Here is a 12,087-nt window from a genome sequence, read left to right on the forward strand (position 1 = left end):
GCTCTGCAGACAAACCTTCCCCACGGCTCTTGCAGTGAGAATGCCTTTAAAAAGCACTTGGGAACAAGAGCGCAGCAGAGTTTGCGAAGGAAGGCAGAGAAGTTGCCTGGGCGGGGGAAGCTGGTGGAGGAAGGAGGGAGGGGGGAAGCAACAAATTGGCAGGCAACTCGTGGTGCCTTGCATCCGTACCAGAGGCAACATCAATTGTCAATGTTCCTTTCCTCCCTTTGTACAACACCCCTTTCCCTCCTACAGACCACCCAAAGCCCTATAAATAACCGGAGCGCTCTCTTCCTCCCTCAGACTCCTCTCTCTTCAGCAAGGAAGCCTGCGAGCGAGAAGGCAAGAAGGAACAGGGCAGAGATGGCCAGCGAATTCAAGAAGAAGAAGTTCTGGAGGGCGGTGGTGGCTGAGTTCTTCGCCATGAGCCTCTTCATCTTCATCAGCATCGGTGCGGCGCTGGGCATGAATTTCCCCATCCCCAGCGCTAACGACACCGTGCCGCGGGTCCAAGACAACGTGAAAGTCTCCTTGGCTTTCGGGATCTCTATCGCCACCATGGCCCAGAGCGTGGGGCATATCAGCGGCTGTCACCTGAACCCGGCCGTGACTCTGGGCCTCCTGCTCAGCTGCCAGATCAGCATCTTGAGGGCTGTCATGTACATTATCGCCCAGTGCTTGGGGGCAGTCGTGGCCACAGCCATCCTTTCCGGGATCACGTCCGGGCTGGCGGACAACTCTTTGGGGCTCAATGCGGTAAGGTGACCCATCCCATACTTCGTTCTCTGCTCCTCTACCTTTGTACATGTACCTGTCTGCAGGTTAAGGCTCCAGAAAACCACAAAAGGAGATTTGCTCTACTCAGCTGCTTTGGGGGGCAGGTTAGAAAGACATAGCAGAAATTGATAACTGAACAGGTGATGTGTAGGGAGAAGGGATGGCATTTTGAAATGAAAGTTGGAGATCTTATTGTACTTAGGAGCAGCAAAGGAAGGAGGAAAAATAGAAGGATCAACCGGGGGGTGGGTGGGAAGTCAGCTTTTCAAATTGCATAAAATTTGTACTAAGTTGGTCACAGTTTGTTAAAAAACGATGAGAAATCAATTTTAAAAACTGGCAAAAAAATACCCTCAAGAAAACCAATAGCCTCAAAAGGCCAGATGTTTGGCCACTGGTTTCCAGAGCCACTTGTTAAAAGGGTGTGGAGGTTGCTGGGTCTCTTTCCAGGGATGTTGGAGTCGTAAGGTGGCAAAGGTAGCAGATGTTCCAGAAGGTGGCCAGCTTTTATTTTCATTGGTCCAGCAGAGCCCTGTCGCTTCTACCCACTCTGCAACAGGACAGGGTTCGGCAGGTGCCCCGTGTTCTGGCTAGGTACAAAGGGAGGCGAATGGGTTTTGCAGAACGAAGGCATCTGGGAAGAGGCAGCTGACAAGTTCTCTCTTTTACAGGAAGGTTCCAAGCTTGACAGTTGTGCTGGCTGTCTCTGTGGCTGGTCACACTGGGTGGGAATTTCCATAAACAGCTGTGAATGGCCATACAGCCCTGCCAGAAGAAAGTTGACAATCCCATTAAGATTCTCTCTTTCTTTCTTTCTTTCTTTCTTTCTTTCTTTCTTTCTTTCTTTCTTTCTTTCTTTCTTTCTTTCTCTCTCTCTCTCTCTCTCTCTCACACACACACACACACACACAAGCTATGGAGACAAATGTTGTAATGGGAGTGGCGGATGGCATGGATGTAAAATGAGAGTTCCCCTTGAAGACCATATTACAGGTGTTCAGGATTTCCATGGTTTTTCTTGGAAATAGCTTCCTGGCAGGTAGAAATTTCAGCTGCTGCTGGTAACCAATTCCCCACCTCAGCATTTCATTCCGGGGGGGGGGGGACCACACCTGTTGATTTTCTGCCTGGCAGCTGCTATTCTGAAAAGCACAGGAACTGGGAGACACCTGCTTGTTTCAGTCTGGCTAATACCCCTTAGGTGTTGTTTTGCGTGGGCTTTGACCGAATGCATTTACTGGTGAAAAGCACTAACTCCTGGAGAGCGAAGGATTCAACCCTAACCTTTGCCGTCACATGCATATCTTGTAATCATCAGCAACTGTGTATTTCTTATCCTTTTCTCTGGTTGCTTACTACGTTGGAGGTATTCAGTGTCACCAAAGCCATTGTAGGGCTGTCCAGTGTCGAGTTCGAGTGGGCTGAAATATCTTTAAGAGTGGCACCGAAGGGAGAATTCTGCCAGAGGCATCCTTTTCCTTACCCAGAACAGTAACAGCAGTGGCTGGTTCCTCCGGTCCTATGCTGCCAAGTTTCCACAAGTGGGAGCTGCAACAGAAAGTTGCAGTACATCCTTAACCCCTAACAGGACTGCTCCTAATCAGAGTCCCAGTCATGCCTTTCCATTGTTAGGGGCTAAAGCCAATTCACTCTACTTTCTTGGCTTCCCGTCGCTCTTTTCCAACTCAGCAGTTCTTGACTTTTGGTGATCCCTGAGCGTGTCGAATCTTCATTAGCCTTGCTTTTGTTGCGGGGGGAGAGTTGGCCTCTTTCCATGTTTTCGTTTTATTCTTTAAAATATCACCTGCCCTTTTGCAAACCTTGAGGCTCCTCTGAGCATGCTTCTCTTTGGTTTGGCTCCAGTTTTGCTGGCACTGGAGGAAGCAGTGGGTTTGGTCCTGGGGTGCGTGGGGTACATGCCTGCATAATACCTGTATTCCACACCTGTAGAGGGATTTGAGCACTGAGCCCAGGTGTCATCTGCTCTTTGCTGACTGAAGTAGAACCATAGGAACACTGGCATTTGTTGGAGGCAATCTGACTGGTCATGCTCTACCCTTTGTGCGCGGTAAGAAGGGATAACTGCTACAGTTATCTCTTGAGAGCTGACCCATCTCTCGAAGTAGATAGGGCTCATCTCCTAGAACAGGGAAACCGACGCCCTCTAGATGTTGCCGGACTACAACTCCCATCATCCCTGACCGTTGACCGTGCTGGCTGGGACTGTTGGCAGTTACAGTCCAACAATATCTGTAGGGTCACAGGTTCCTATACCCACCCTGGATTCGGGGACAGCCATCTCCAATTTGGCATCCTCCGCTGTTGTTGGACACCCCCCAGCCAGCATGGTCAATGGACACACTCAGATTGATATTGGACCACAACTCCTGTGGTCAATGGACAAGGACCATGGGAGTTGTAGTCCAATGTCGATCTGAGTTCACCAGGCTGGGGGAGAGACTGTTCTAGGACCGGAAACCCAGAGAGTTAAGAGCTGCTTCTTCCATTAATACTTGTGGGAGGTGTGGGGTGGAAGGCAGCATTCAACCACCACGGGGGGGGGGGGAGCTGAAAGAAGGAGGGGGTCCCGCCCATGTCCCGAAGCTGCTTTTTCCAGAGGCCCAGATTCATAGCAAAGTGGGACGCGGGTGGCGCTGTGGGTTAAACCACAGAGCGTAGAACTTGCCGATCAGAAGGTCGGTGGTTCGAATCCCCACGATGGGGTGAGCTCCTGTTGCTTGGTCCCTGCTCCTGCCAATCTAGCAGTTTGAAAGCACAAAGTGCAAGTAGATAAATAGGTACCACTCCGGCGGGAAGGTAAACAGCATTTCCGTGCGCTGCTCTGGTTCGCCAGAAGCAGCTTAGTCCTGCTGGCCACATGACCCGGAAGCTGTACGCCGGCTCCTTCAGCCAGTAAAGCGAGATTAGCGCCGCAACCCCAGAGTCATCCACGACTGGACCTAACGGCCAGGGGTCCCTTTGCCTTTACCTTTAGAGTCATAGCATGTTGTCTGCATCTCCACCGAGGGCCAAAAAGCAGCTAGAGGAGGGGGGGAATCTTAAGCTGAAAAGGGACAAGGGGGAGGGTTAAAGACCCTCTCCCTAGTCACTCAGCCACCTTTCACTAAGTTGCAGCTTGCCGTGGAATGTTGTGTGTTAAAAGAGAGAGAGAGACCTACAGAGAGTATTGCCCAACTCCACTTAAACATGTCCTTTGGAGCCTTAGAGAGCTCTCCAGAAAATTGCAGCGTCTGGTCGCCCCAGCCGCCTCCCTCCCACCAGCTGGCTTTCGTCCAGCGCACCAGCGGAGCAGTACTTCATTCAACTTGTTTTTATTATTGCTTGTTAGCTGCCCTGAGCCCAGCCTTGGCTGGGGAGGGCGGGGTATAAATAAAAAATATTATTATTATTTTTATTACTGCTCCAGACCTTTTAAACATTTACTCTGCCTTAAACAAGCCCCCTCCTTTTTCCCCAGCTACTGCAGACGGGCTCATAGGTTTCGAGGGAGGGGTGTCAGAAATTGTGGTGGGGGCGCGAGGGTGTGTGGAAGGAGCCTGCCCCTCGTAGGAGGTGTACAGCAAGGCTAGGGGATGTCGATGGGCTACAACTGAGTATGTACACCCCCCTGAGGTCCTTAGAGAGAAAAGTGGGATATAAATGCAAATGACAACAATGACAATCATAATATTAATTTCAGTTCCATTTGTTGTTCCTAGTCTTGAGTTTGGTTTACCACTTTTCTATATTGCTTTGTCCTCAAAAGCACTCACAGAATTTTTCCAGTATTTCAGTGTGCGTTCCTCCTAATCTACACATTTTTGCACCCCCCCCTAAATTTAATGCATTTTTGTTTGTGATTTTTACCAAATACACGCATCTTCACGAACGTGTCTCTCCAATAAGTGCATTTACTTGCACGTATTTTTGTTGTTGGGGGGATTGCGTTGCAAAATTCAGAGAAGGGAAAATTTCGGATTGCTGAGTCTCATTTTGGGCATTGCTATTGGAAAGTGCGAATTTAAATACCAAACTGAATTTCTTCCCCATCCTCGTCTACTTTTTTTTAAAAAAAATAAAAAGGCACATTAATTGCTTCCACACAATTAATGTGAAGTGCAGTTTGACCCTGAGACCCTGGAAAACACCCACCTGTCAGTTAGGACAGGCAACACCTAGAATTTTTATCCATCTGCTGCTTTTATTCATTCTTTAGTGTCAGTTTTCTAAAAGTAGTTTTCTCTTGGGTTGCAAGCCAAGTTGGAAAAACAAAGGGCCGGCCAGCAAACTGTATAAGTAAATCAGCAAATAAATTAGCGGAACGACCGCCTGACTCAATAGAAGGCAACCACAAATGTCCATGATGAATCAGAAATAGTTTCAGCCAACGCCCAGGAACATAGGAAGCTACGTTATAATGAGTCAGCTTAGTAGAGTCCACACTGGCTGGCAGGAGCTCTCTGGGATTTAAGATGGGGAGCCCCCACCCACCCCCTACCTTGAAATACCAGGAACTGAACCCAGAACCTTCTACTTGCAAACCACAGAGCCACAGCCTGCACTGAGCCATACTGGTGAGATCAGAAAAGCTTCTGGTCTTATCAACACTTGTTTTGCTTTCCTCAGAATTGCACAGGCTTTTATCCTCAGGAGGAAATTAATCTTCACTGATAATTCTTTTGCTTTGGGCTCAATGAGGGGTGAGCTCTAAGGCCTTATCAGCTGTGGCTGAGAGATCTTCTTCATCAAGCTCTTTGTGGCTTAGGGCCCTTGTGCTTATGGGACTGTCTCTCCTGGTATGCCCCGCAGAGAAGTCCATGAATAATCATAGTTTAGAGATCCCGGGCCCTAAGGAAGTTAGATTCTCCTCCACCAGGGCCAGGGCCTTCTCAGTGGTGGCTCCGACCTGGTGGAATGCTCTGTCCCATGAGACCAGGGCCCTGCAGGATTTAACTTCCTTCCACAGGGCCTGTAAGAAAGAGCTATTCTGCCTGGCTTTCAATTTGAACTTGGCCTGATCTTTTGTTCCCCTTCCTTCCCTCCCCCTCCCCTTTTTATGAAGATTACCTGCTCTGGGACCCCACAGCTAATTCTCCCCTGGTCTCCTCGCTGGCTCAAATAGGACTAATTGAGCCAGCGAGTCCTGGTGATCACCTAATGTTTACTGGATGGATGTCCTCCCTAAATTGATTTTTGATTTTATTGTTATTTACACTTTATACTGTATTTTATGCTGGGTTTTTTTGTAGCATCAATTAAGTGTTTTAAATTTGTTGTTAGCCACCCTGAGCTGGGAAGGGTGGGGTATAAATAAAATTTTATTATTATTATTATTATTATTATTATTATTATTATTATTATTATTATTATTATTATTATTACTATTGTTATTATTATTAGCCCTAAACTCTCAACAAGACCTCTGGTGCTGGTGAAAGACTTTCCAGGGGTGTCAACTTGACTAAAAAAATTTTGTGGGGAGGTAAACCTCACCCCACATAATCGATCCCATGATGCAATGCACACACACCATTTGAATGGCAATGCCCATCTCTTGGGGGGCAGCGGTGAAGGGACCTCAGCCCCTAGGAGTTGGCTCCTACAAGTCTTGCCAACACCCAAACAACAGCTTGGGACCACAACATGGTTTAAAAGGTTGTAGCGTCATATCCCCGCTGGGCCCCAATCCAGTTTACATTTCACCTTGAGCTCATGGTTCTGCCCTCTCCTCGCTGAATCCCCACAACAACTTTGTGTGGTAGGCCAGGTCCTAGTCCAATGCTCTAACCACTACACCACACCACTGGCCTAAATATGAAAGCTTGCTTACTTTGAAGCAGACCCCGCTGAAATGACAGGCTGACCTTCCAGCAAGACTAATGAAGGCCTGGCCCATAGCCAGCTGCAGAGCTGCTGTGTAGGGCGGGGTGAATCTGTCAACTGGACTTCAATTCCCATCACCCTTGACCATTAACCATGCTGGCAGGGGCTGATGGGAACTGTAGTTGCAAATCTTTGGTTTCTCCTTTTCTTCCCTGTCTTCAGTTCTCCATAGTCCCACATCAATTTACAACATTCCGTTTTAAGTCCCTGTGAAAATTCACAAGCATTTTAGTACAGATCTTTCCTGATTATCTGCTGCGTGCAGTTCATTTTTTGCAAAACAATTCCCCCTGACATTTCCCCTGTTCTGTGCATTTGTTATGCCTGCTCTCCCCCAGCATATTCACCCTTGTGCATATTACTTGCCGGGGTTGGGGGTTGGGTGGGGGTTTTGCATTGCAAAATTCGGTGAAGCCTGAATTGATTCCCTCCCCCTCTTTCTCCCCCCCTTTCTCCTTCTGTGATGGAACTCATATTTGGGGACTTCCCTGGCTTTTTTTCCATGTAGGACCCATCTGGATAGTTAGCCTTGGTGAAGACTTGACGTTTTCATCCCCCCAAAAAGTTTTTGATTTGAGTTTGAGTTTCTACTGAAATGAGGCTGCATTTTAATGTGGTGTTTTAATCTTGTTTTTAAGTTGTATTTCAATCAATTGTTTTTATACCTGGTGTTAGCCGCCCTGAGCCCAGTCTTGGCTGGGGAGGGTGGGGTATAAATAAATTATTATTATTATTATTATTATTATTATTATTATTATTATTATTATTATTATTGAAGAATGGCTGTGTTTCGGTTTGTGTATTCCCCCCGAAAGTGACAATTTAGGTAGGTTTGCCTTTAAATGTGATTCAAATCAATTTCCCTCCCCTCCCCTTCCCTCCTGCCACCCCCATTAACCTGAAACAGCTCAGAGTCGGTCTCTAAAACTGAGGCTTGCTCATTCTCTCCGAAACCACCGCTGCAGAACTGGCCCACGCAGCAAAAAAAGAAGGTAAAGACCGTGCTGGTCGTGATGCCAAGGGATGCTATGTCCTCCAGAAAACAGTTGGAGGAGCTGACAAGAGCTATTAAAGATGTGTGGTCTGGTTTCCAAGGGAGCACGGCTTCCCCAGAGTCGTCATAAAAAAACCCTCTGGTGTTCTGGGATTCCTCAGCTTGGAGACAGCTTTTCCCCTTCAGAAGAATCTTTATTTCCACCAGCTACTAGCCACAGCAATAAAATAAAATACAACGTACGGAAGATAGAGGTAAAAACTTAGCTGTACAAAATACATTCCAGAGCAGGCATAGGCAAACTTGGCCCTCCAGATGTTTTGGGACTACAATTCCCATCATCCCTGACCACTGGTCCTGCTAGCTAGGGATCATGGAAGTTGTAGGCCAAAAACATCTGGAGCAGGCTTCCTCAACCTCGGCCCTCCAGATGTTTTGAGACTACAATTCCCATCATCCCTGACCACTGGTCCTGTTAGCTAGGGATGATGGGAGTTGTAGTCCCAAAACATCTGGAGGGCCAAGTTTGCCTATGCCTGTTCTAGAGGTTTACATTAATAATCAAATAATAGATATTATTCTAATTGCCCCTGCTAAAAAATTTGCAGTTTCTGCTGTCACTTGATGATCTTGATCTGCCAGAAGAAAGGATATAGTAGCAATGGTTGAGTGGCCAGGTACGAATAGTCATGGAGGGGTAATAACTCCACTCCTCAAATCTTTATAAAGAATGCAAGCTAGAAGCCCATGGGCTACTGATTCAATACTGCCATCTCCACGTGGACATAACCATTTTTCCAGCAGGATTTTTTTGAAATCGACCCTCAAGTACAGCTAAAGGCAGTATATTTAATCTTGTGTAAGTGAGAGCTCACCTGTATTTTGGAATGGTCAAATTTTGTAAATAGGGTGCTGACGTGTCAAAATGACTAGGTGGGAAATAACAATACCATGGACAAAATGTCCTTATCGTGGCCAAATTATTCTCTCGCTCAGTATCATATAGCCACTGTCTAATTAAATTATTTACTTTACTGAAGCCCAGTGCTAATAATGGTTATGGTGATAAACCAGAAAAGTAAAGCTTTTGGTTGACAGTTTTAGTCCAAGCGCTCTCAGGACAATCTTGCAATACTAAGGGACCGGTGGGGTTTAAATTTGGCTGACGCCAATAATTAAATGTCCTTCACCAAATCTGTAATTCAACTGAGGGGACATTAGCCTCCAAGAGCAATGAAGAATTTGGAACATAGGATGGAACAGGAAAATCTTTTCCTTAGGAATTTGATTGAACAGCTTCTGTAGACCCAGCATGGAGAAAGCTCCGAAAACCAAGCGGTTGTGTGAAGAGGGTTCGTTTCTCCTGAATTTTCTGCTCCTTTATTATTTTGGTTTGATCTTCATCTTCTTGAGCGAATGCAAACTGGGAGTCACAGCCGCTCCTGGGAGACAGGGTTGAAGCCAACTCAGGGAGCGAAAAAAGGAACCAGAGTGAGGCAAATTCACGCCAGGCGCTTAAACCACTCATGGCTCCCAACAAATAATTCTATGAGCTGCAGTTTGTTATGGGTGCTGGAGTTGTTAAGAGGCTGCTTATTCCCCTCAGAAAACTTCATTCCCCAGAGTTCCCCGTGAAGAGCGATTTATTGTTAAGTCGCTCTGGAAATTGTAGCCTTGTGAGGGGAATGGGAGGTCTCCTAACAGTTCTCAGCACCCTTAAACCGCAGCTTTTGGGGACACCATGACTGTTTAAAGTGCTTTAAATGTAATATGTGAACGTGGCCCATGTGGGCGAGGCTGTCCCTGGATAACTTTGTCAAGACTCATCATTTCCCAGATGTTTTCCCTCAGGAGGAGCAGCCATCTTAGCTCCAAATGTCACACGTGGTGAAAACCTAGGGGGCTGTAGGATGAATCCCTCCCTTTCCAGGTCCCATTGGCACCAAATATTTAAGACAGTCTCACACCACGTTAAGCAGGCCTGGCTCCCCCACAAATTCTTCTGGGAACTGTAGTTTATTAAGGGTGCTGAGATCGGTCAGGAGGCCCCAAATTTTCCTCAGGGAGCTACATTTCCTAGAGCGGTTCGAAAACCAACCGCTCTTCCCAGGGACCTCGGGGAATGGTAGCTATGGCTACGGCTTCAAATGGTTTAGAAAGAACATCATAAAAATTGCAAATGTGACATGTTAAAACAACTGTAGGAGCTGAAACTCAGCTGGGTCTCAACAAAAATTACCCTGCGCGTTTGCATTAGGGGAAGGGCAAAGGAATCTCTCCAACTGCATTATCCCCGCATGAAGGGACGGACCGAAGTGCTAAAAGTGGTTCTCCGGGGAGAGAAAATACATGCCCAATTATCTCGCGGCATCAAGCTGCCAGCTCCTTACCTGAATATGAAAGGTCCAGCTTCCCCCATCGCCCAGTCGCCCAGCTCAGTTCCCCTACTCCATCCTCTCCCTCCCTACAGACCTCCGCCTGCAATCCTGCAACCCACTCTATATTTATACGGTTTCAAACTATATTATTAACTGTCCCCGGAGCCTTAAAGTTTCCACAGACTTGCAAGAACTTAAAAATATAAGAACTGCTGGAGTGGATCTGGCCAAAATGAGCCAGCCAGATGTCTCGAGAAAATTCAAGGCGGGGAAAGATGTGGATATTCCCAAGTTTGTAGAATCTGCAAACATTTGGGCACTGGAGTTACAGTGTCTCTGAAAATGGAATTCCTATGTTTTAGCTCTTTCAACTTTTTAAAAAATGTTATAGATTATGTAATATAATGTACTTTGAATTATACTTTTCTTTCCACCTCCTGTACCTCACAGAGCGATGCTTCTCTAAAAGCCTTAGCAACTATTGAACAGAAGCAATAAAGCCTTTGAATCTGTATAACCTGAAGTGCTTCTGTTCAGGGTTCAAGCCACCCTATTCCATGCTTCCCTGGTTTTCTATTCTTGCAACTCCACCCAACAGACACTCACCATTCTGTAGCCACTGAGCCACTCATATTTCATTGGCGTGTTTCTTTGTTTTTCCTGCAAAGCTTGGGATCCCTTAAACTTTCTGATCCCTTCGTCTTGTGCACGCAAGGCACCTCTTTTTGCTGCATAAGGATTCACACTCAGAGAACAGAGCTTAGTATTAGTATCTGTGATGGCTGATCTAGGGCATCTTAAAACATAAATGCATCCATTCATCCATGAACTCACGTCAACACTGGCTTGGAACAAATGAGTTTTGACATGCCTTTGAGAAACAGCTAAATGAGGGTTTCCGTCGATCATTCAAAGGAAGACATTTCAAAACCAAGGATGCCACTATCCAACAGATCCAACAGATCTTGCCTCATTGGGAGGCCATATACAGGATAGGATCTTTCCTAGGGATCACCATTTTCGGTGGGGAGTGATCTTCTGGGAAAAGCATAAAGGTAAAGGGACCCCTAACCATTAGGTCCAGTCGTGACTGACTCTGGGGTTGCGGCGCTCATCTCACTTTATTGGCCGAGGGAACCGGCGTACAGCTTCTGGGTCATGTGGCCAGCATGACTAAGCCACTTCTGGCGAATCAGAGCAGTGCACGGAAACGCCATTTACCTTCCCGCCGGAGCGGTACCTATTTATCTACTTGCACTTTGACGTGCTTTCGAACTTCTAGGTGGGCAGGAGCAGGGACCGAGCAACGGGAGCTCACCCCGTCACGGGGATTCGAACCGCCAACCTTCTGATTGGCAAGTCCTAGGCTCTGTGGTTTAACCCACAGCGCCACCCGCATCCCTCTGAGATCTGTTAGAAGACCCCCAAATTCTCCTCAGGGAGTTACAGTTCCCAGAGCGGTTCAAAAACCAACTGCTCTTCTCAGGGGGTGCAAATACTTTGATATGGGCAAGGTATATTATTATTATTATTATTATTATTACTATTACTATTATTATTATTATTATTATTATTATTATTATTATTATTATTATATTGTCTCCATTGCAGGCAATGAAGAAAACCTTATTAGGGAAAATGGGCTGCTACCCTACTAATCAGTGTGCTCTCAGCTTGCCTCCATCGGCCTCCCATCTTAGTTACAACTAGCTCAGTGGGGCGGATGCCTCAATTATCACCAGCCTCCAGCAGTTGCCTTCGCTCCTGGGCAATCGTCCAGGGGGCAAAGATGTATTTTTCACGAATTAGCATTTCAGCAGCTGCAGGCCTTTACAGCATCTGATGCCAGTGAGTTCCATAAGTTAGGGTTGCCATATTTTGAAGAGGAAAAAAAGAGGACACATTTGCCAGCTTCTGCTTTTTAACTGTGGTGACTCTACCCGTGAAAAAAAGGACGTGTCCTGGAAAAGAGGACATATGGCAACCCAACGAGGTTCTTGGTGCATGGTAGGACGTGGGGGGGCGCTGTGGTCTAAACCACTAAGTCTCTTGGGC

General features: G+C 46.7%; 1 protein-coding gene across 1 annotated transcript in view; it reads left to right on the forward strand.

Annotated features, from left to right (window-relative positions):
- Window positions 1–303: 303 nt before the first annotated feature.
- The window catches only part of AQP1 (aquaporin 1 (Colton blood group)), a 40,518-nt gene continuing 28,734 nt past the window's right edge, over window positions 304–12,087 (forward strand). The window contains exon 1 of the mRNA XM_081882709.1: window positions 304–756. Coding sequence (XP_081738835.1) covers window positions 364–756 — 393 coding nt within the window. The 5' untranslated portion in view covers window positions 304–363. The remainder of the gene's footprint in view (window positions 757–12,087) is intronic.

The sequence above is a fragment of the Podarcis melisellensis genome, assembly GCF_964234715.1.
Source record: "Podarcis melisellensis genome assembly, chromosome: 12".
Taxonomy (NCBI): Eukaryota; Metazoa; Chordata; class Lepidosauria; order Squamata; family Lacertidae; genus Podarcis; species Podarcis melisellensis.